Genomic DNA, 23,096 nt, shown 5'->3' with positions numbered 1-23,096 from the left:
AGATACGTTTCTAAGGGGGGGTATACTATCGGTATAGGTATAGTATAGATAGTACTTCTAACGTACCGTAACGATTAATAGTATATTTTACTACGAAAGGATATCGATATTTAATATAATAATTGCCCTTAAAATAATATTATAGCGGAAGTTATATTAAGGAAGGTAAGAGCTACTAACCGCTTAGCTAGCTTAGCTATATAGCAGTTAGTCTACGAGGCTAAAAAATAAATATAGGTTACTTATTATAGTTATTACTATAATTAACTACTATAATTAATAAAGAGAGCTAGCTTAGTTATAGATAGGAATTAAATATATATAGCTATAGTTATAGTAGGTATATATATTAAGCTACCTAGCGCTATTAAGCTACCTAGCGCTATTAAGCTACTTAGCGCTATTAAGCTACTTAGCGCTATTAAGCTAGTAGATAGTTTTAATATATATTAAAAAGTCTTTCTAGATTATAGTAATATTTTTAATAGATATTATTTTAATTTTAAAAGACTTTTAAGAAAAAAAGAATATATAAAAAAATTATATATATATTATATTAATATATATTATACTTTTTATTATTTCTTAAGTTAAAATAAAGTCGTAAAGCTCGAAAGACTATTATTATAGAAAACCCCTAAGAAATAGCTTAGAAACGTATCTCTACCCTTACTAGGAAGGGGGGTCGTATACGTAAGTAGTAAGGCGGGGGGGGTGGGGTTGCCCGAAGGCGTAGACGGAACGGAACGCCTCTATCCTACGGATGCCTATATAGATGCAAATAGCAGTATTTCGGACTATAGCACTACCTAATACAATAACATCCACGATACATCGAACTCGTCGGAAACACCATCGTCAACTTTTATCTATCTCATCAGAAAGCAGATGGCTACTGCTGCTGCTGCTGCTGCTGCACTGAGTTGGCCTGGCCGTCAATCAATCTTGCCCGCCGCCAGTGACGCCATTTGTAGCAGGCAATGGCAGCGCCCATGATGCCCCACCCCCGCAGTTGGGCTGCCGCCGCCTCTCTCTCTCCTCACTATAACCACGCGTCGTCACCCCTCTCGCCATCAAGAGGTTCGTGACGCTGCCGGCCTGACAGGCTAATAGCAACAACGCTCGCAAAACGCCAATCGGCACAGCCGCACTACCCTCGCCGTTCGCCGACAAAGAAGACCACGACGCCGGCACAGCAACCGACGTTCGTTCGTTGACCAAGGAGAGAGAGACCCCGCGCTGTCAAGCGAGGGGAGCCCGACGACGCGATCGCCGCAAACCCCCCCTTTCGCCCTCCCAGCAGCGGCAAGCAAAAGGCTTCAAACCTCCCCCATCATCCCTTCTCGCCGCGACCCGGTCGGTGCAGCGCCCGCCCGCCCGCACGTAGCACAACATGACGACATACTCGACCGACCCGGCCCTCTACATCTTCACCTCCCTCACCGCCGGCTCCTCGCACATCGTCACCGCCACCTCGCGCCTCGAGACCATCCTCCGCGCCAACCGCGTCCCCTTCAAGGCCGTCGACATCGCCGTCGATGAAAAGGCCCGCATGCTCTGGGGCCGCCGCGCCGGCAAGGACGACGGCGGCCGCCTCAGGAAACTGCCCGGCCTGGTGCAGGAGGGGCTTGTCCTAGGGGTGAGTCGTGTCCACGCCCTCATTGCCGCTCTGCCCCCCCTTGTTATCCACCCACCGCCGCGGGCGGATTATTGGCTTCTGCATGACTAGATGCTAACTCTCTGCCCCCCTCCGCCTCCTTGCAGGACCTCGTCGAGATTGAAGACTGGAACGAGTACGGCGAGCTCAAGCAACACGTCAAGATCTACTACGACGAACATACCATCCCCTCCATCCACGACAAGCCCCCCGAGCCGACCAAACTGAAACAGCCGGTGAAACCCGCCGCCAACGCCGCCGCCGCCGCCGCGTCCACCGCAAGCTCAAAGACAGCAGCAACGCCTTCGCCGCCCCCCGCGCCGCCCGCTCCCTCCGCCGAGCACAAAGCCGCCGCCGTTGCCGCGAGTGCCGTCGCCGCCGACGAGGCAAGGAAGACGGACGGCGCCTCCAAGAGCGGCGCCACTGCCGCCAGCGCAGCGACAGCCGCGGCAACCACCGTCCTCCCCATGCGCAGCGTCGCGGACGAGGCAGCGCAGAAGGCTAAGGAGCTTCGCCTGCGGACTCTGCGCGAAAAGGTCCACGGCAAGAAGACGCCCGACGCCGCCGCCGCCGCCGCGCCCGCCACGCCGCAAAAGTCGAATACCGCCTCCTCGTCGCCCCCCGAGGGCAACGCTGATGCCACAGCGGGCGCCGCCACCACCCACGCCGGCCTGCAGTCTCCTACCAGCGGTGCCTGGAAGGACGCCTCGCGCGGCGGCTCCGCCGACGACGCTGCGTCTGCGAGGGAAACGGTGCAGAGCCCCACGACCGGGCGGTGGAGGCGCGGCTCGGGCGACGCGGGCGACCTGACTGCCCGCGTGGCGGAGGCGTCCCCGGAGGAGATTAAGAAGGTTGAGGCCGAGATGGCTATCAAGGAGGAGCCGAAGCTGGAGGAGGAAGAGGACGACGAGGAGGACCAGGATGAGAAGGATGGTGAGAAGGTGGTGGTCGCGCCAAAGAGTGCAGACACGAAAAAGGAGGAGATCAAGACCAGCGCAAAGAAGGAAGAAGAGGAAGACGAGGATGGGGACGACGACGATGATGAAGACGACGACTCGTCGGATGGGGAGCCCAAGGGAAAAGCAGAGCCCAAAAGGGCGGCACCAGCCTCGAAGTAGTCGGACAGCGCGGCGTGTCACTAGTCATTACACATATTCAGCGTGTTTACGAAGTACATCTCGGCGACCATGCGATACATAACCGATCCTCTCTGCGCGTCTTGAATCTCTTCTAGTCAAGATATCGATATTGCATGATATACAACTCGCCCGTGCTGACTGTGATGTATACATACATGCTTGCGCCCGCCATGCCGCATGCCCCCGTACCCTCCACAGCGACGACGACGACGACGTACATATCGCACGGCAGGCCCGAAGCCCCTGGTGCTAACCGACCATTCTCATCTTTTTCTAATACAGGCCATCATCGTCACTGGCCGTCCCGTCCTGGAACCCCATGACCGCCTTGCCCTTGCCCTTGTCCTTGCTCTTGTTGGACTTCCCGTTGGTCGGCCCAATCACGCTCCCCTGGTCGCTGTCATCGTCGTCAAACTCGTCGTCGCTGGTCAACGCCACGGCCTTGCCCTTGCCCTTGCCCTTGCCGGTCTTGCCGGCCTTGTTCCTTTGGGGCAGCGCATGCGCATGGGCAGTGATAGCAGAAGATCCATTCGTCGCGCCCGATGGTAGACGAGGAGGAGGCTTCTGCTTGTCGCCCGCGACTCCCTCAAACGTGGCGCGGACCTTTTCGTAGTGCGCCAGCTCGCCGGCGCTAACACTAGGGATGAGCTCCTCGTGCGCGGCCATGAAGTCGGCCTCGGTGACCATGACGGCAATGTCCTCGGGCGTGGCGTAGTGGTCAAAGTAGTAAGCCGTCGAGATGTCGTGTTGAATACCGCCTTCTTTTCGCTCGCTGTTGATGGCCTTGACCTTGGCGTCCACCGCCGCCGCTTGGCGGGTGACGGCCTTGAGCATGGCGTCGCTACAGAGGGCGTAGAAGTCGGCGCCCGTGTACGTGAAGGGGAGGCGGTCGGCCACGGCCTTGAGCGAGACTGTCGGGTGCAGTGTGAACCTGTATTCATTGTTAGATTTGCTTTCTAAGCTGTTCAACGGATGGGCGGACTGGATGTACTTTCGAGTGAGTGCTTCCAGGATGGTGAGCTGCTTGTCGTGCGTGTCGGAGACGCCAAGGTATAACATCTTGTCGAATCGACCGGGCCGCAGCAGCGCAGGGTCCAGCAGATCGGGTCGATTCGTGGCGCCAACGACAAAGACGCCACCGGCATCCTCGCCGCCAGACATGCCATCCAGCTCTGCCAGAAGCTGCGACACGATGCGGTCCATCACGCCGCCGCTATCGCCCTGGTTTCCTCGCTTCGGCGCCACCGAGTCTAGCTCGTCGAAAAACACGACGCAAGGCCGTGCGTCTCGCGCCCGTTGGAACACTCGGCGCACATTGGCCTCCGACTCACCAATGTACATGTTGAGCAGCTCAGGACCCTTGACGCTGAAGAAGTTGAGGCTGTACTCCGTCGCAATGGCCTTTGCCAGAAGCGTCTTGCCAGTACCGGGCGGTCCGTAGAAGAGAATGCCTGAGCGCTTCTTCATGCCCTTGGCGAACAGCTCCGGCCGCTCTAGGGGTAGCTGGATGGTCTCCGTGACGGCGTCCTTGACGTTGCCGAGGCCACCAACGTCATCCCATGTCACGTTGGGAATCTTGGGGGCACCAATCGAGTCGGAAAAGTTCTTTCGAGCCGCCTCCACGGCCACATCAAAGTCGGCCGCCGTGAGGCATCGCGCGAGCGGCCCGCCAGCGACCTGAAGATCCCTGACCGTCACCATGGCTCCATCGCCGCTGGTGTTCCGTGAGAGCTGCTCGAGCCGTGATTGTTGGGCGATGGAAGCGCGCTCCACGACATCTACCAGGTCGCCCGCGACAAGTGCTGCCGTCTTGAGTGCGATAGAGTTGAGGTCGATCGACGGTTCGAGGCTGACACCACGGCTCTCAACAACCGCTCGCAGAATCGTCTCTCTCTCAGCCTCGTCTGGAGCTCCCATCTCCAACTCATGCGTGAAGAGACCACGGACGCCATCCGGCACTTGGTCGACTTCGTTGGTGGTGGCGATGAGCACCCTTGCCTCTTCCAGAATCTCCTTCATTGTAGATTCGATGCGGTCCGCCGTCAGGGCCTCGACATGCTGTATGAGCAGCGCACAGCACTCTGGTCCGCAGCTCATGGCCCTCTCGGCTCGCGTTCTTAGAAACCCCTCTGTCTTAACATCGCCGCCGCTGCCACTCCCTTCACTCAAGATGTCGTACGCGTCAATCGAGTACGTGTGCAGACCCATGTCGGCGCACGCGGCTGTCGCAAGCGTTGACTTGCCAATGTTCCGGTGCGTGGACGTCAGAAGGATGGCGACGGGCGGCATCTTGAAATGAATGGCTCTCTGGCTTGTCGCAGCCGCGAGTAGCTCTCGGAGCTGCCGCCGGAGTGGAGACACATGCTGAGGTTTCTGTTCTGCCAACGCAAGAGGAGAGGCGTCAGAGGTGCGCCGGGGCACCTTCTTCAAACCCAGATAGTACGGCCAGGTGCTCTGGTTACTGCCCGGTATCTTGCTGGTCTCGAAGCCGGAGCCGTGCATGCCGACGGTGGAGCTGTCGATGCAGGCCACGGAACCCCAAAAGGCCTCGGCTGTACTGTCCTCGTCCTCGTCTGCCTTCTGAATTTGTATATGCCCGACCTTGAACCACGCGACGTTATCGACGTGCGGCGGTGCCTGATCCTTGTTGTTGCCGGCGGTCAGCGCCATCACATCGTCGACCTCTGAGCCTCCCGTAGCTGGCCCCTCCTGAAGCACCCGGCCCAGCTGTGCATCGACGGGGACAGCGATCAGGTCACCGGTTCGGACAAGGCGAGTCTTTTGCGCAAAATATCGCTTGAGACCGCCTAGGACCGCGGTTTGGTACGCTCGTTCAGCCGAGATTGGAGTACGAATGTGATGAATTGCAATATCCTTGGCGTATGGCGGATGGGAGGCGCTCGTGAAGCGAGGCAATGTGCCTTTCCCTTGATAGGACTGTTTCTTGAGAGCGGAGATGCGAAGGTGCGTAGTGTTTTCGAGGTTGGCGAGGAGGACGGGAGACGCATAGGCAGTTGGGCTCGACGGCCGTTGAACCTGGGATTCGAAAAAGGACGTCTTCCGCTCCCCAGACCTGGATGTCGGGATCCTACTGACCGGGCGCTGAGAGTAGCCCTCCGGAAGTCCGTAGACCCGAACCGGGCGCCAGTTTCCCTCGACTTCGGGCTGTCCGAAGCTGCCCAGCCCGAACGCGCCAAATCCGTTGAGCGGCGGCTCTTCTGCTACCTCGACGCGCGCCCAGTCACCCGAGAAGCAGCCAATTTTGGGCAACGAAGACATTTCTACATATATCCTTGCTTCTTCGTCCTCGTCGGCGGAGGGCTTCGGGTGCAGAAGGCCCGAGGGCATTGGCTTGACGAGACCCTGTGCCTTGAACAGGCGGCCGCGTGGCCGGTCCGGTCGGGCCGTGGCAGACGTGAAGTTGGAGAAGACGGATCCCGGAGTGGCAGCGCCGTTGGTCTTTCGTCCCCGGAGGGTTCCGATTGTCATGGGCGTGCCGGGTTGCATCGTCCCCAGCCCACTGACGTTGGTTGGCGGGAGGGCAGGTGCATGCAATGAGAGCATATCGTCCATGGAGTCGTCGGACAGCTCGTCCTCTTGCTCGAGCTCGGACAGCTCCGTCTCCGTTTCCGTAGCAGTCTCGGTATCGGTCTCGTCCGGTCGCGCATCGGTACGGTATCGCTCTTCCGCCGCCGAGAAGAATTGATCAGTATTGCCGTCCTCGTCATCGGCAATGCCATTGAGCCGATGGCTCGCCTCCATGGAAGAGGCCTGCCGCCTCGCGTGCCTCGTGTGCACGCGCCCGCGCATGAGTACAATTTTGGTCGTGTCAGTCAAAATACCTTGGGCAACGGGCTCGCAAAGCATTATTTTGCCGGGGTTCGGGGGTTGATGCGTGACGGGGTGCGGCGCGAGGGGCAGGGCGAACATGTCTCCGGCGTGGACAACCTTGAGACTGCCCAGTGACGTTCTGATGGCTGCCGTGAGCCGTTCCTGTGCGGTCTGGGTCGCCGTGACCTTGCCTTGCGGGTGCGTAGGGTGATCGCGATAGAATGTACCCTCGCCATTCTCGATGCGCTTGGTGGATTCGCTTTCGAGGCTCACGAAGACGGTCTCGAGCGGTATCGGAACAACGTCGAGGACCAGTATCTCAATGCCACTTCGGCTATGGCTAGACAATTTCGAGGGCGCCACCTGCTGCAGGGTGACGGCAAAGCTCTGGAGAGCCGGCGATGAGGGGGAAAATTGAACGGTCGAGTGGGCGAGCGCGGCGGACCGCACAACGGGGACTATGGACCAGGCCATCTCAGACGGCGCGGCGTTGGGCGCCCAGGGCGAGACGGCAACATGGTGGACTTGGCCCGGTTGCTCACCATCGGCGTCTAAAAGAGGCTCTCAGTCAGAAGCATGCTCATGTGCGCGCGTGCATGATGCAGAGGAAGCTTGCTGGACGTACCGTCGCCGAGCTGGGGGAGGAGGTCGGCAAACAGGTCCTGAGACAGGATGCCAACGTCGCCCTTGATGTGGTCGTCGAGGACCAGCCTGGCAGAGATTGCAGGCTTATCCTGTCTCCGCCTGCAGCTGTTTCTCTTGTGTGAAGGCGCCACGTGGGCGCTCGAGGCGGCCATGCTGTGCTGCGCGCGCGGTGGGCGAGTCGGGAGCGCGGAGCCGCTGCGCAAGCTGGAAGAGCTGGGGGCGGGTGACGGAACAGACCGGCGGGAGTCTATTCGAGAGACGCGAACATGGCGCTGGGGAGATGCGATTTGAGCGAGCCCGTAGTGAGTCGACGTCGGGTGGCGCGCGTGGGAGGAAGAGGGAGCTTCGGTGGAAGTTGTCGAATGCCGTCGACGAAGATGGGGTTCCCTCGCTCGGCTTGCTGGAGAGTCGACGGGCGCCTCCAGCCTCGGCTTCGGGGTCCGGCGCGCCGCAAATGGATGGATGGCAGCGCCCCAGTTCCCCACACCGACGGACGCGGGCGCTGGCGCTGGCGCTGGTGAGAGAGCACTCCAGTCTCCGGTCCAACACAGCCCAAGACAGTCAAACCCCCCTGTCGGCTCGTTGGTCGCTATTGGTTCGGCCCGCGATTCGGTCACGGACGCCCGTCAGCAGTCGGGCGGGAGGGACTGAGGAGCTTATTGTTGACGAAGCACGAGGTGACGACATGGCGAAGAGTCTTGCAACTGCAAAAATTACGGCCGCTGAGGCCCTATTAGGTAGACGTACGAATAGGTACAGCTGTAATACAAGTCAGGTGCGACGCCGGTACCTGCCAAGTGTAGCAAACGACGAGCACGGTGTCAGGAACCACGACAGCAAATCAAGGCTTCATAAAAAGTAAAATAAGACTGCATCTGCATGTCACGGGCATGACAGCTGCCACCCGTTCCGACTTCCGGCAGACACTCCGTGCCTACCGACCCTGTCTGTGCACTACCTACCTACGCAACGCGGGCAAAGCCCAAGGGGCGAGATGCCATTGAAGGTAAGGTAGGTTGGTAAGTATATTTCCAGCAGCCGACGACATCTCCCTGTCCACCTCCGCACTGAGGCTACCTGTCTCGTTCTTCAATACGAGGCCGATCGCGGTGCAATCATTCATCACTCCATCAGGTCGTACTGCAGGCCGCTCTACCATGACGGCGTGCCATACAGCCCTCCTTGGCAGTGCGGAGCGCGTCATTGGACAGACAAGCTACCTGAAAGTACTCATCTGTCGCAGGGCGGACGCTGGCCGCGGGTACATTATGAAGTACAGAGTGCCAATGCATTACGTAGATTCTTACAGCAGCAATGTGCGTTTGCTGGCAGCCGTGCAGGGGTTGATCCGTCGTGATCGTGTCGGCTTGAACTTTGGAGGTGTGGTGGGGGCGCGGCGACGGATCAATCTTCACATGCTGAAAGAATGAATCGCCCTGGGGAGCATCACCCCCCTGCTGCAACTGGTCGCATCCTCAGCGCCCACTACCTAAAACAAACAAAGTCGCCAGCGTGACGGCACCGGGCCTGGGCCTGCGTGTCCCGCTGTAATGAGTGGAGCCAACCACTGTGGCCCGGCTGCCTCCCGTCCCCACGGGCCCCCACGCACGAACCCACGATGACGCGAAATCGCAGCCCGCCTCTCCTGTGGCCCTGATGGTCTGGCTGACCATGCGCCTGCCAGGACGGGAGAGATGCATGAGGGGCTGCAATCTTGGGCCGTTTTCCAGGTTGCGGTTCGTTCGTCCAGCTCGTCATGCTCATATAACAAGCTTCGCGCCGCCCCAGGCATGGATTGATTTTCATCGTCCAGGCCCGCCAGCCATGGCGCCGGATCTGCATCGTCGGCGGCTGAACTAGTAGCTGAACCACTGCGTCATACCAACATTGCGTCCAATTGCTTTTCTTCATCACCGCGCCTTCTCATCGCCCTCTCTCCCTTGTCCTTTTCCGCGATATATATTTCCTTGGACGAAATACACTCCCCTTGATGTCGTGCCACCAACTTATATGCCCGTCAGAAGAAAAATGGGCGCGACGTCAAGAGGCGACCAGCTAGTATCTGCTTCAAGCACGCAACTCGCCCACAATGCCGTCGAGTTCACGCATCAAGCCGAGAAGCTGTCCCTGCGACAGCCGACCGCCGGGGCTCCCTCCGTCGCCATCAAGGCCGACTTCGTCACGCCTCAGGACCCCGTCATAGTCGAATCCGACGGAAGCCGATTGCCCGGCGTTCCTCTTCAAGAAGCGCACAGGCTCAATGTCCTCCGCGAGGAGCTCGAGGGCCCGCCCAAGACCGTCGAGATCAAGCAAGGCGAAGAGACCAAGGAGAGGATATCCAACACCGATGCCAATGGAGACGGGGAGCACAAGGTTGTCCGCGTGCCCAATGGCCAAGATGACCAGTCGCTACAGCCCTCGGCTGGTGGCACGTTGAAGCGCTCCATGCCGCCGTCGCACACGCACCCATTGTTTCCTCCGCTGCCGCTATACGGGCCCCCTTCTCTGCTGCGCAAAGTCCAGGGCCTCTTCTTCCGAGTATCGTCCTTCTTCCTCAGCCTGGCATTCCTGTGCGTCATAGTTCTTGGAGCAGTGGTCACGAGCGTACCCCATGCCACCAACAAGGTGTTTTACAGATTGACGCTACGCAAATTGGACGAGAAAAGGCCTTTTTACGAGGAGGAGGAACGGCGGGCCGGTTTGAGGAAGCAGAAACAAGACGCATGGATGCGGAGGCCTTCTGTCGACGGCACGCAAGGCGATCAGGAGGGCACAGCCGACGAGTATCCCCCGAGCGAGGGCGGCAAAGATCCCATCGTCTGCGACGTTGGATACTACGCGAGGAGGGTCGGGTTGGATGTCGAGGAATTCAATGTACAGACGGAAGACGGCTTCATCATCGACCTCTGGCACGTGTTCGACCCCAAAGAGTACACCAAGATGGACGCGAGGAGCAGGGATCACATGGGCCCAACCGTCTTCCACGGCTCGACCAAGAAGCTCACGAACCCAGAAAAGAAGCGCAGGTTTCCCGTGCTCCTGATGCACGGGCTCCTGCAGAGCTCAGGGGCGTACTGCTGCAACGACGACGAGTCGCTGGCCTTTTGGCTGTGCAAGTCGGGCTTCGACGTATGGCTGGGCAACAACCGCTGCGGATTCAAGCCGCGCCACGCCGTCCTCGAGTACAGCGACCCGCGCATGTGGTGCTGGAACATTCGGCAGATGGGCGTCTTTGACCTGCCCGCGCTCGCGTCGCGGGTCCTGTGCGAGACGGGCTTCGAAAAGCTGGGCCTGATATGCCACTCGCAGGGCACGACGGAGACGTTTGTCGCCCTCGCCAAGGAGCAGCGGCCGGACCTAGGCGAGAAGCTGACCGTCTTCTGCGCGCTGGCTCCCGCGGCCTATGCGGGGCCTCTGATCGGTAAGGTGTACTTTAAGTTTATGCGGCTCATCTCGCCGGGCATGTTCAGGATGGTGTTTGGGATCCATTCCTTCATGCCCATCATGATGCAGATGCACGGACTGCTGCCCCCGCGCTTCTTCGGATGGATGGGCTACAAGGTCTTCTCGTACCTCTTCGACTGGACCGACACGCGCTGGGACCGCGGGCTGCGCGACCGCATGTTCCAGTTCGCGCCCGTGTACGTCAGCGCCGAGTCGATGCGCTGGTGGCTCGGCCGAGAGTGCTTCGCCAAGCACAAGTGCATCCTGGCGACCCAGGAGACCACGAGGGAGGAGGAGCAGGAGGAGGACGCGACGGACGCCTGCGAGGACGGCGGCCAGGACGACAGGGCGGCGCCAGCGGCAGCGACAACGGAGTCTCCTGAATCCCAGCAAACCGCCGACTCGCAGCCCGTCGGCGGCAACGGCGACACGGCGTGGTACAACGAGCAGGTGCCGCCGTTTGCGCTCTGGGTCTGCGGCAACGACCGGCTCGTGGACGGCCGGAGGCTGCTCCGGCGGTTCCGCAACGCACGGCGGGAGCCGCACGTCCGGCTCGTGCACAGCAAAGTGGTGGACGAGTACGAGCACCTCGACGTCCTCTGGGCCATGGACGCGCCGGACCGCGTCTTCACCGAGATCCGCCGGGTGCTCTGGGAGACGTGCCACGCGCGCGACGTCTGCCGCGTGCCCGTGGGCTGCGAGGCGGTGGCGGCGTGGCGTCGGCGCCCGGAGTCATCATCGGGCACGGAGGGCGGGCCGACGGCGACCCGTAGCAAGGAGGGGGCATAGGCTAGGCGCCCGGGCGGCTGGCTTGTTGTGAGTCGAACGGCGGGCACCAGAGGTTTACGGGGCATGGCGGTTTTACGTGGTAGATGGCGCACGTCCCCGTTTTTGGGTTGGGCGTGTGCAGCGATGGGAGTTGGGGCTAGACGGGGGGATTGGGATTGCATAGCGTTTGAGTTGGGGTTATAGACACGTCGTTCTGCACCATGGCGAAATAAAAAAAAATATACAAGCATCTCGCCAGGTCCTCTGCACAGAGAGTATCTGATGAAGTACTTCACAATGAAGAGTCACACGCCGCGCAATTGCCTGACCCCCTCATGAGCTTTGTACATATTCTAGGGACCGCTGGGTTAGTGCCTGCAAGTCCCAAGGTGGAGGCACGTCCCCGACGACCTCCCTCCCCCGTCCCCCGTCAGACCCATCCATCCACCCGAGATGGGCGATGACAGGCATACGTACTCAGACCTTTGATAGCAACACGACCCCAGATGACCATCGGTAGCAGCCTCCGACGCTCCAACGAACAAGTCGTCACATCAGATGATTACACCCCAGCAAACGCATCCAACATGGCAGGCAAGCTGGCTTCCATATAGGTACAGTATACAGTATACAATATACTTGCATAATCCTCCTGCAGTGTAACTGCAACTGCGATAAAGCCGGTAGGAGATAAGATGCCCCGATGCCAGGCACGTTTTTTCGTTTCCTTGCCCAAGGAAGGAAAGCGGAATTAGCACCGCCGCCGCGGCCATCACGATGCATACAACCCAAGCCCAGCCTTTCTTTCCTGCGTCATCATGCCACGCCGTGTCCGTGGGGTGGTGGAGGAGGAGGAGGAGGCGGCGCATGTCATCTAGCGGCGACGCTGCGGGCGCCGAGACCCTCGGGTCAAATATCTACTAATTCATCCAGAAGAGGAAGTGATACTGCTTCCCGTTGGGGCCCCACCGTAGAGGGTGGTTTACTGTGGTGCACGTACTGTATGTATGTGTGTGTGTGTGTGTGTGGGCTGAGAGGCCTTGGGACAGCTTAGTACGTACGTCGTGTGATGAGTGACGAATCTGCTCGGGGGTGAGCGCCTTTATTTGGTGTTGTGTCGGTCAGCCTCCCGTCGCTGGGGGGCCCTCTCTCTCTCCGGGGCCACGTAGCTAGCTCCTCCTCTTAGCACCATCGTCGTCGTCACTTTTGCTCTCTTGGAGCCATTTCTTTCTCATTTGGCTTCACATGCACTTCTTATGTGTGCGTATGCCGGACAGATTGGATGGTCAGTTCCATGCGAGTCGTTTATATACATGAGCGTACGTCATATACAGCCAGTCATGAGAGATCCCCTCCAAACGTTTGATGTTGCACCCGTCAAAACCGAGCATCAAGGACCATGAGCGGGAGATAACTTAAGCCGCGAAGCTGTGACCGCGATGCGACGTCCCGTTGCCGCCACCGCTCTTGACCTTGTACTGCACCTTGCTCGGGCACTTGCCCTTGGCGCCGTCGGGCTCCGCGGCGACAAACTTGCCGCCCTGCAGCGAGCCCTGGACGTTGTAGTGATACCACACCTCGTTGAGCACCTTGCCCTTGCAGCCCAGCGTCACCGGCGCGCCATGCTTGGCCCGCAGCGCCCCCTGGATGTCGTCGAGCGCGTACGTCTTGCTGGCCGACGGCGTGATGCCCGCTTCGGCGAGCCACTGGTACGTCGGCAGCGCCTTGAAGAGCTCGACGGTGCGCGAGAAGTAGGCCGCCGCCTCCTCGGTCGGCTTGTACCCTTGGTAGCACGACGGCGCCAGCGTGCTGATGCACGTCCCGTGCTTGCCCCATTCGTGCTGCCAAAAGGACTCGTCGTCGCCCTTGTAGTCCTTCCAGAACTTTTGCATGTACTCCAGGGTCGCGCCCGCGCCGTTGGCCGTCAGGATGTCGCTGATGTTGGTGTAGGCGCGCGAGCTGTCGCACTGCTTGGGGTACGAGCCGTCGCAGTTGTCGGGCCAGAGGCCGTGGATGGTCCATGAGTCTGCGAGAGAGGAAGAAGCACATTATTAGCCTTTTTCTTTTCTTATACTCGTCTCACTCCATCTTTCTCTCCAGCTACGGGTGCTTGAATGCGGCGGGCCCGTATAAGTGCGCGCACTGCAAGGGCTCTGGTTCCCGCCCAGAAGTCGGTAAACGTACCAGCCGGCCCGGTCGCGGGTTGCGTATCCCAAAACTGCGTCTGCAGCAGCTGACCCGCTGGAATGAAGCAGCATGTGTCTTCGACGACCGTATTGTTGTGGCACGACAGCGGGAGGTTGCCCGGGCAGCTCTTGGAGTCGGCGAGGGTGCTGGTGGGCAGCAGCGCCACCAGGGGGACAAGCGTGCGAAGAATCGAGGCCATGGCTGGACCTTTTTGTCTGTGTCTTACGCTCGGCGTTTGTATACAACAAGAAAGGAAGAGCAGAGCAGTACTGGAGAAAGCATAGCGCGCCAGGCTCGGCAGGTCGGTGTGCGGTGCGGCTCGACTCTATTTATCATCGGCGGCGGCGGCGACCGGACGGGTCACCAGCGCCAACACCAACATCAATACGCGCGTGCACCAATAGGCGGACTCCGTGCGGTACGAAGGGAACAGGTAGTCGATTGATCAATCAATCACGGACGAATCCCGCCGTTAGGGACAGCCTCGGGCGACGATCACCGGAGTAAGACAGGCGGACAGCTCGCCTCATCTGGCGTTGCGGCTTTCGCAGGATCCCCAACGAGGCACCACCGCGGCGGCCATTGGTCGGGGCGTCCCGGCGCCATCCAAGGAGCATTGTACCAAAGCGGTAGGTGGCAGCTAAAAGCGAGCGTCGCAGCTGAAGAGGGGGCTGGTTTGCTCTCGGTGACTCGAAATAGCACACCATGGCATTGTTGAAGACGATTCGACCGATAGCTAGGAGCGGCTGCAGCGTCATGGAAGGGGAAACGATGGACAGATCCAACCAGGGGGCTCGGGGTCGCTCGTGGCGCATCGACTCCCGACTCCTGACAGAGGGCCCTGCGAAGGAAAAGGTTCCTGAAATCTGCGGCTCAGGGCCAATGATAGCGCGCATGTGGCCGCATGGCATCTGGCCAGATCTGCAAGATCGGCAGTCGGACCCCGCCGGCTGGTGTTTTGGACCGCCGTCACCTGCTGCTAGGGGTTCGGTAAGCGAATGTGACATGGGACGAGGTACCTAGGCTGGTGCTTGACGACGTCTTGCGTTGCCGTGATGCCGTCCACATGCATGCGCAGCGTCCGTGAAACAAGTGAGAGATCAGTTGACGCGGGGTTCTGCGCATATCTGCCAGGCGGACCGTCATCTTTGCACACTCTGCTGATGTATTGTCCAACACGGCACCAGGTGCTCCCAACACGTGAGACGCTCAGCAGCATCGAGAATCGGTCTCTCTCAGGCAAAGGCCGGTCGCGCGCCAGGGTAGTGTAGGGTCCGGAAAGGATCGCAGAGTTGGGTTCTTATCCGTTGCCGAGGCCGCGACGGCGAGCACGGGAGGCAGGCACGTCAACGCAATACGCGGGATCCGCTCATGCGTTCGAGTGAGTCTTACTCGATGTCGCCCCAAGGCGGTTGTCTCTCTTGATACCTTACTCCGGCTTGCCTGCAGGCCGAATGTTGTAGCATCGTGCGACCTCTGGGGCCATGGCGTTTGTGCAGAAGAGGCGAAATGTCGAAGCCCAGGTCGGTGCTTGATTGTGGTCACCGGTAACTTCGCGGAACGTTGACATCAAGTGGGAAGGTACGACCCTGCTGATCCTGCATCGCTAGTCTGCCGTACGCCCCCAAGTCACGGGACCTATTTCAATCTTCACTATCAAAAAAATTGATATCTTCCACCCCGTTGTCATGCATTCGACGTCTCCTCTCGGCTCTTTGCGCAGGCCTCGCTGCATGGAGACATTGGATGCAACTTCAAGCCTCCTTGAGGGCCGCCAAAGCGTCGCTTGCATTGTCCACTGAATGTGCAGTACGAACTACCGCGCGATACACTACTTCGTATAGTATACAGCACATCCCGCCCCCGAAGTACGAAGCAGAATCCTCACGGCATGACGACTGTCGATTTCGATTCCTCGGCGTGTTTTCGACTGACTGGTGGGGTACAAAACAGCGTCGACCGGCCGCAGTAAACGCAACTGCGGCGCGCACGGCCGCCGAGCGAGCCCTGGTCTCACTGGACCTGGGGCGCGCGAGATCCAGATCGATGGCGGGGAAAATGCCGCCGATTCGCCGCCAAGCTGCACAGGTTCACTCGCTTATCATGTCAGTCCGTGCAAAACATGCCCATACTAACGGTGCGTACTATAGTCAGTGCGTACATAGATGCTACCTCACACAGTCTCAAACGGCATGATAGACACAATAAGCGTTGAGCAGCGCCTTGTGCTTGAAGCCAAATGCCCCAACGACAAGAGGGGAGCACATCAGCAGAGGTCAGTCGGTGTAAGAGGTCGGTAATAATAGATACCGGTATCGCCATTGCAATAATTTTGAAATGCAACATGCGATGGCCAGCTTTGAACCATGCAACTGCAATACTTGAGTAGCTCGTGGACCGGACTTTCCGCAGCGCGGAGCGTCAGGGCCGACGCTCTTGAACGGACGGACGGACGAATGATTCCTCAGGAAAACGACGAGATAAAGCCCGCCGGATGTTCAGGACTTCAAGTCAAAGTCCGACGGAGTCGATCATCAGAGAACAGCACGATCTTGGCTATGAATACGCGTGGCCTTGTTGCCGCATGATTCCACATCGCATCAGCCGCCGTGGGGATGGTACAGTAGGGGGACAAAAGTCTGTCTGTACAGTAACTACCTGAGCCCACTAACAAGCGCACCGAACTGGACCACCAGCCTGGGCGGGCAGCATCTTATCGCAAACGCGACAAGCGACACTTGGCACACTGTTCTATAGACGGCCTCTTAGACGAGCTGAGTGTTTTGATTCACAAAACAAGCCTACGGTATTTGCCAAAGTGTAACTGGCTTAAACTGATGTTGACTGGACCTTTGCGCTTCTCGGAGCCTCGCAGGCTAGTTCGTTGCGACCAGACCGTTGGCTTACACCCGCCCCAGATCTGGGAGTCGATCCAGCTAAAGGCCCAGGCTTTGCGTGTCAGCGCTAGAGACATGTTCCAGGCAGGCAAGACACTGCCGGCTTCAATGCCCGGACGTCTCTTAATAGCTCCGGACTTTTCGCAAGTCTTCCTCTTCGTCGCTTGGGAACAACGGCTGCGCTTCGTCGGCACCGTGCACTGCCTGCTACAAGGACGTCCTGAAAGAGCACAGACTATTCCGCTCCAATGATGAGTTTGTATGGAAACAAAATACAGATTGTCGCCTGGTGAGAGCTGGTCATCATCCACGACCGCCCCGGAGATCTTGGGTATACCAGACCCTGTTCCTCCCCTATGTTCCTGCTCACTACGAACAGCAATTCCTTAGAACTTGCCAGAGTGAAGCCAGGCGCCCCACCAGGTACGTAGAACGAGGAGGCCCGGCTGTCGCCCCCAATGTCCGTGCTGACCACGACTCAATCCGGCAACTGGGACAATGTAGGCGTAATAAGCTACGGGAATCCCGACGACGGCTTGGGTTTGTGCTGGCCTCTTGCGAAGAGCCGTGTGTAGCTTCCGTATCCTGAGGAGGAGGAGGAGGAGGAGCATTTTGGACGACGGATAATGATGCCGAGGTAATTTGGAATCTGGGAAACTCAACACCGTACATAATGCGAGCGAGCGCGCAATAGTGTCTCGAGAGATGGATCATTTGACACAATCATCACTTCCCTCTCTAACCCCACAACTGGCTAGTCCTCCTGACAGTACAAAGTACGTAATAAGATTAAGTCCTCGTGACTTGAGCCGCCGCCGCGATGGATTTCGAAGACCCCCAGCAGCTCCTCGTCGCAAACAAGATGGCCAGGACAGCGTATCTCGACAGCGTCCTCACCGTCTCGATCTCGGCGACGCAGGCCGCAACGACAAAGGACCGCCCCGTCACGGGCCCCATCTGGGTCAGCAAGTTTGCCGTGCCCAAAGCAAGGGAGAACAGCAACAACAACGACGCGCGGGACTTGGTTCTCGGTCTCGTCGACGAGGCAAACGATGGCAACGTGCCGTACCAACGGCCGGACGCCGCCGAGGCGCTCCGTTTCGAGTGGGTGGGAGCCCGTGCAGGCGTGGACAAGAACGCGCCGGAGCCGCAGCTGGACGAGATGGACAAGTTTAGGAGGCTCGAGGCGGAGACGACGAGTCCACTCACGGTGCTGTACATTTTTGGAGGACTAGGCTCGTCAGTGACGATTGAATCCCCCCCCCCCCCCTTCCACTCTGGGACTCGTATGGGGTGCTAACAATGGCCCCGTTGGCTGCAGCTTCAACGCGCCGCCCGGATATCGCAGGCTGGTGGGCCAGCTCGCTCAGAAAACTGGCTCAAAGATCTTGATGGTCCACCAGCGTTTGGCGCCGCAGAATCCCTTCCCCGCGGCCCTCGTCGATGTGTTCCAGGCGTACTTGACGCTCCTGGCGGCGCCCCCCGGGTCGCCCCACGACCCCGTGCCGGCGTCCTCCATCGTCATCGCCGGAGACAGCTCGGGCGCCGCTCTCGCCCTGTCGCTACTCCAAGTCATCCTCCGGCTAAACAGGCGCAACGCGGCTGCCGACTTCCACGGCCAAGAGGTCATGATCGAGGTTCCCGCCGGGATAGCCCTGCTCAGCCTGCATGGGGACCTGAGCAACTCGCTGCCGTCGCACGACAGAAACCCGCTCAACGACATATACCAGTTCCCCCCCGTCGAGGACCTCCCGTACCTCAGGAAGGAGTTCCCGACCTGCGCGGCGTGGCCGGCCAACCCGCCCCGCGTGAACCTCTACTGCCACCACGAAATGTTCATGCACCCGCTGGTCAGTCCCGCCGCGGTAGACGACTGGTCCGGGTCCTGCCCGATGTGGATAGCGTCGGGCGAAGAGCAGTGCGTCGACGCGGTCGCGTTCCTGGCCCAGAGGGCGCACAGCCAGGGCGTGCCGGTCACCTTTTACGAGTACCAGGGGATGCCTCACACGTTTCCCTTGATCTTCCGCCAGGCGCCGCAGACGCGCAAGTGCATCGACGACTGGGCCAAGGCGATTGTCTCGTTTGGCAAACGCGAGAAGACGCCGTCGAGCGCCTTCTTCGTGCATGCCAAGGGCGTCAAGGCCGAGCCGAGAGATGTTCCGAACCTGTCGCCGTTCACGCGAGACGAGGTGCTGGACACGATGAGGAAGAAGATTCCCCTGTACAAGGTCCCTGCCTGGCACTACAGGGAGCAGGCGTCGCTGTGAACCGGTCTGCTTGAGCACTGGTATCCGATTGTCGATTATTAGCTACTTTTCTGCCGGCGCGGTGATCAATGGAAGCATTGCACAGACTTGTAGCATTGGCTGTTATGTATTAACCAATGCCTCGGCACATACAACGGTCGCCTTGGGCCAGGCCTCAAATGGTCGTGGCATCTGCGTCATCAGACTCGGGTCAAAATACGTACGCAGTACGCTTAAAGGAGGGACCTTGGCTCCATCGCATGAGCCAGGGTAGAGTCATGAAAAGTAAACATGGAGGACTGTAAGCAAATAATGCGACTCGTGTACGCACGGCACGGGTGTAAGTGTAGGTTAGCCACCCGCGACAGTATCACGACTCATTGGCAACGGGACAGCCGCGTGGCAGCACGGGTATATCGAAGAAACAAAAAAAAAAAAAAAAAAAAAAAAAAGAGCATGGCCTTGCAGCAAAGGACTTTTACTACGTATCAAGACCGCGGCTCGGCAGTGGAGTCGGCACGCACCCGGGCGGTCGAGACGGCCGGATTGGGAAGTCGTCGGCACTTCAACCGCGAACTGCTGCTGCACCCCAGCAGCTTCCTTCTCCACCTGCCCCCCGGGGCCCGCCCGTGCCGGCTGTAACTTACGGAGACGCGGGCGGCTGGACGGACGGTGGTGCTCTGCAATCATTGCTGCGCGTCGAATGATGCCAATCGAGGGCCCTGCCATGCCTGACTCTGCCTCGCTGCGGCGTTGCAACACCCCCCTACCCTCCATGATGTAGATGGCCCCATTAAATGTTGACGAAAGTTAATACCGCGGAGTCAAGTTGGGTGGCGAGTGTGTGTGTGTGTGTGTGTGTGTGTGTGGAAGGCATTCTTTTGCCGTAAGAAGCTTTCCGAAAAAACAAGAAGAGTGACTCCTCTGCGAGACGCTGCAATGATGGAATTGGCGGTCTGAACATGTCTGCCTGAGGCCTGAGGGAGCTGACAACCCCCTCTGTGTTGACCCGGGCACCGATTTTTCTACGTAACTGAACGAGGGCCGCGGAGCGGGTTGAAGATTGCCTCGCAGCTTAGTACATACTAGCCGCCCCCAATTCCGCCCATCCCCCGCAATCGCGGGCTCGGGTCCGCCTTGGCCGGACTGTAGTGCCCCCTCCCCACAGTTGAGCGCCTACCTTTTTGGCCCTGGTCTGCCCCGTCTGCCCCGTCTGCCCCCGCCCTGCGCCGAGGTCCAACTTCTGGCGGTGACCCAAACCCGACTCCACGGACCGAGGGCGCGAAGCAAGCAACCCCCCGGCGGTTAATAAACGTGGCGCGCACAGACTTTCCTTCCGTCCTAACTAGTAGGTGCGCATGTACGCATGTACATACGAAATACGGTAGTTACTGTATTATCCCAGGAAATTGTCTGGGGGTTCGAGTCGATATGCGCAATCATCCCGCCCGCTGGCTTCAGGGATTCGGTCCGCCAGCGGGACGCGGGTCGGCGAAGTTTGTGAGATGATGCGGTAGTAATCAGCAGCAGCAGCAGCAGCAGTACTAGATGCGTACCTACGTTGTGGCCATGAGCTTTGAAAGCTGGGGCTGGCTGCGTCACTCCAGACCGAAAGAAAGATGGGGGCCCCTCCCTCCCTCCCTCCCCTTCCACCCGCGCCAGTGACGATGGTAGACGCGGAGAAAGAGAGAGAGAGAGAGAGAGAGAGAGAGTGTGTGTGTGTGTGTGTGTGGCGACTTAACCCCGAAGGCGGGCGTGTGCGCACGCGATGCTGCCCATCTTCCATGAAACCTTGGCGGGCGCACCTCTACCCTGTTGAGAGGCGCCAGGCGCCGCCCCGTTCGCGAAACCCGAGGCTCGTTTTCGAAGCATCTCCGATGCCGCTCGCCGGCCCTTTTCAGCTCGCCCGGCCGCCGCAACTCCTCCTCCTCCCCTGATGTTTGTCCTCCCTCCTTGACTATACGACGATTTTACTCTTTCTTGCGAGCGTTGTTGCGTGCCTGTCTGCCCTGTTGTTGAGACCACCCACTTCCGTCGCCGTTGTGTCAGAGACATTGGCACATAGTCATATACTCGAATCGTCATTGAGAAGCGGAACGGGAATCCTAGAGCGTTTCGTTCAACCGCGAGCCGCACCGTTGAAGTCGAGTCGCAAAGATGGTACACACATCTGCGTGGACGGATGTCGCCATCCCCAACATCGACCTCTGGACCATGTACATGGAACAGCCCAAGGAGTATCCCTACAATCACAGTACGGAACCCGCCCGCTCACTTCTCCTTTTACCCCCCCCCCCCCCCCCCCCCCCCCCCCCCCCCCCCCCCCCCCCCCCCCCTCTCCTTTCCCCATCTCCCCTTCTTCACTCCTGCTTGCCCTTGATATTGACCCAAAGGCGGCCGCAGCACTCCTCGTCGACTGCGACACCAACCGCTCCTACACCTTCGCCGACATCAAGTCCCTCTCCATCGCCTTCGGCAAGGGCCTTCGGCACCTCTACAACTGGCAAAGGGGCGACGTCCTCGCCTTCTTCTCCCCCAACAGCATCGACACCCCCATCGTCAACCTCGGCCTGCACTGGGCCGCCGGCATCGCCAGCCCCGCGAACCCGACCTACACCGTCGACGAGTTTGCGCGCCAGCTCGACGACTCGCGCGCCAAGGCCATCGTCACCCAGAAGCCCTTCCTCAAGATCGCCTGCGATGCCGCCGCAAAGGTCGGCATCCCGCGCGACCGCATCATCCTCATGGGTGATGGGCGCGATGAGACGGGCATTCACAGGCACTGGACCGACGTCAACGCCCGCGGCGCGTGGCTGCAGCCTTCCAAGCCGTCGATAGACCCGAAGAAGGACCTGGCGTACCTGGTGTATAGTTCGGTAGGTGTCCCCGTTTCTGTCTGATCAGACTTCTCTTCGGAGAATTGCAACACAGGACCGCCTGGGGGGAAAAGGGGGGGGGGGGGTGGGGGGTGGGGGTTTAGCCGTACACTTCATCGCGCTGACACAAACACAACCCTCAGGGAACGACGGGCCTCCCCAAGGGCGTCATGCTGTCGCACCACAACGTCGTCGCCAACTCGCACCAGTCGCGGCGCTTCGACGTCCGGACGCTCAACTGGGACATCGACGCACAAATCGGCGTCCTCCCCTTCTTCCACATCTACGGCCTCGGCGTCGTCCTCAACGTCACCCTCCTCAGCGGCGCCAAGTGCGTCATCATGCCCAAGTTCGACCTGCAAAAGGCCTGCCGCATCATCCAGGACCACAGCATCACCTTCCTCTACGTCCCGCCCCCCATCGTCCTCGCCCTCGGCAAGGCCCCCGTCGTCGGCCAGTACGACCTCTCCTCCGTCCGCTGGATCAACTCGGCCGCCGCGCCCCTCAGCCGGGACCTCGTCGTCGCCGTGTGGGAGCGCCTCAAGATCGGCGTCAAGCAGGGCTACGGCCTGTCCGAGACGAGCCCCTCGGTCCACACCCAGCTGCAGGACGAGTGGTGGCGCTTCCAGGGCTCTGTCGGCCGTCTGCTGCCCAACATGGAGGCCAAGATTGTCAACGAGGAGGGCAAGGAGGTCCCCTCCGGAGAGGTGAGTTCTGTTCCCAATGGCCAGGTACCCAAACTCGGAAACGCTGCTGGGAAGCAAGGGGCGCTAATCATACCATGTTAACACAAGTCTGGTGAGCTGCTGCTCAAGGGCCCCAACATCTTCCAGGGCTACTGGAACAAGCCCGAGCTGAACAAGGAGACCTTCACCGAGGACGGCTGGTACAAGACGGGCGACGTCTTTTACGTCTGCCCCAAGGGCAACTACTACATCACCGACCGTATGAAGGAGCTCATCAAATACAGTACGCCATTTTTTTATCCCCCCTTTCTTGCCTTCCTTCTTTCTTTCCCCCCAACACCGGGCAAGAGACGCTGTTGGCTGACTGCACAAAAATCCAGAGGGCTTCCAGGTCCCGCCCGCCGAGCTCGAGGCCAAGCTCATCGGCCGAGAGGACATCGCAGACGTCTGCGTGGTCGGCGTCTGGGACAACGAGCAGCACACCGAGATCCCCCGCGCCTACGTTGTCGTGCGCCAGGGCGTCGAGGAGAGCGAGGCGCTGGCCAAGGGCATTGTCGCCTGGCTGAACGAGCGCGTCGCGCCGCCCAAGAAGCTGCGTGGCGGCGTGCGCTTCATCAAGGAGGTGCCCAAGTCGCAGGCCGGCAAGATCCTCCGAAGACTGCTGAGGGATCAGGCCAGGAAAGAGGATGAAGGGCCAAGGGCCAGGCTCTAGGGGAGCCG

At 59.4% G+C, this 23,096-nt stretch overlaps 6 protein-coding genes across 6 annotated transcripts; 4 read left to right on the top strand and 2 right to left on the bottom strand.

The window, feature by feature from the left end:
* The first annotated feature begins 825 nt into the window (after window positions 1-825).
* On the top strand, window positions 826-2,913 carry JDV02_010801 (uncharacterized protein). Its single transcript, XM_047992564.1, has 2 exons — window positions 826-1,639; window positions 1,765-2,913. The coding sequence occupies exons 1-2, from the start codon at window positions 1,394-1,396 to the stop codon at window positions 2,773-2,775; spliced, it is 1,257 nt and encodes a 418-aa protein (XP_047848578.1). The 5' UTR covers window positions 826-1,393; the 3' UTR covers window positions 2,776-2,913.
* On the bottom strand, window positions 2,887-7,661 carry PEX6 (peroxisomal assembly protein). Its single transcript, XM_047992563.1, has 2 exons — window positions 7,253-7,661; window positions 2,887-7,178 (listed from the first exon to the last, which is right to left on the bottom strand). Exons 1-2 carry the CDS (start codon window positions 7,422-7,424, stop codon window positions 3,070-3,072), a joined length of 4,281 nt encoding a protein of 1,426 aa, XP_047848577.1. The 5' UTR covers window positions 7,425-7,661; the 3' UTR covers window positions 2,887-3,069.
* A 1,284-nt stretch (window positions 7,662-8,945) lies between these two features.
* JDV02_010799 (uncharacterized protein) lies at window positions 8,946-11,732 on the top strand. The gene has a single exon (XM_047992562.1). It carries the CDS (start codon window positions 9,283-9,285, stop codon window positions 11,503-11,505), a length of 2,223 nt encoding a protein of 740 aa, XP_047848576.1. The 5' UTR covers window positions 8,946-9,282; the 3' UTR covers window positions 11,506-11,732.
* Window positions 11,733-12,786: 1,054 nt separating this feature from the next.
* Window positions 12,787-14,731, bottom strand: RBT7 (Ribonuclease T2 precursor (RNase T2)). Its single transcript, XM_047992561.1, has 2 exons — window positions 13,669-14,731; window positions 12,787-13,510 (listed from the first exon to the last, which is right to left on the bottom strand). Exons 1-2 carry the CDS (start codon window positions 13,868-13,870, stop codon window positions 12,900-12,902), a joined length of 813 nt encoding a protein of 270 aa, XP_047848575.1. The 5' UTR covers window positions 13,871-14,731; the 3' UTR covers window positions 12,787-12,899.
* A 2,657-nt stretch (window positions 14,732-17,388) lies between these two features.
* JDV02_010797 (uncharacterized protein) lies at window positions 17,389-18,835 on the top strand (the record flags this gene model as incomplete). Its single annotated transcript, XM_047992560.1, has 2 exons — window positions 17,389-17,807; window positions 17,890-18,835. The coding sequence occupies 2 exons, from the start codon at window positions 17,389-17,391 to the stop codon at window positions 18,833-18,835; spliced, it is 1,365 nt and encodes a 454-aa protein (XP_047848574.1).
* Window positions 18,836-20,971: 2,136 nt separating this feature from the next.
* On the top strand, window positions 20,972-23,088 carry JDV02_010796 (uncharacterized protein; the record flags this gene model as incomplete). The annotated part of the gene is made up of 5 exons (XM_047992559.1): window positions 20,972-21,068; window positions 21,218-21,690; window positions 21,834-22,397; window positions 22,485-22,659; window positions 22,757-23,088. The coding sequence occupies 5 exons, from the start codon at window positions 20,972-20,974 to the stop codon at window positions 23,086-23,088; spliced, it is 1,641 nt and encodes a 546-aa protein (XP_047848573.1).
* Window positions 23,089-23,096: the final 8 nt, after the last annotated feature.

Source organism: Purpureocillium takamizusanense, chromosome 14 (genome assembly GCF_022605165.1).
Source record: "Purpureocillium takamizusanense chromosome 14, complete sequence".
In the NCBI taxonomy this organism is placed as follows: domain Eukaryota; kingdom Fungi; phylum Ascomycota; class Sordariomycetes; order Hypocreales; family Ophiocordycipitaceae; genus Purpureocillium; species Purpureocillium takamizusanense.
This window is presented reverse-complemented; position numbering and strand designations above follow the sequence as displayed.

Excerpts from the sequence above, each read along its gene's own strand:
- RBT7 (XM_047992561.1), bottom strand. The coding sequence starts at position 13,870 with ATGGCCTCGATTCTTCGCACGCTTGTCCCCCTGGTGGCGCTGCTGCCC. Across the intron at positions 13,511-13,668 it reads ACCCGCGACCGGGCCGGCTG|ACTCATGGACCATCCACGGC; the intron begins GTACGTTTACCG and ends CCTCTCTCGCAG.
- JDV02_010799 (XM_047992562.1), top strand. The coding sequence starts at position 9,283 with ATGCCCGTCAGAAGAAAAATGGGCGCGACGTCAAGAGGCGACCAGCTA.
- JDV02_010801 (XM_047992564.1), top strand. The coding sequence starts at position 1,394 with ATGACGACATACTCGACCGACCCGGCCCTCTACATCTTCACCTCCCTC. Across the intron at positions 1,640-1,764 it reads AGGAGGGGCTTGTCCTAGGG|GACCTCGTCGAGATTGAAGA; the intron begins GTGAGTCGTGTC and ends GCCTCCTTGCAG.
- PEX6 (XM_047992563.1), bottom strand. The coding sequence starts at position 7,424 with ATGGCCGCCTCGAGCGCCCACGTGGCGCCTTCACACAAGAGAAACAGC. Across the intron at positions 7,179-7,252 it reads CCTCCCCCAGCTCGGCGACG|ACGCCGATGGTGAGCAACCG; the intron begins GTACGTCCAGCA and ends AGCCTCTTTTAG.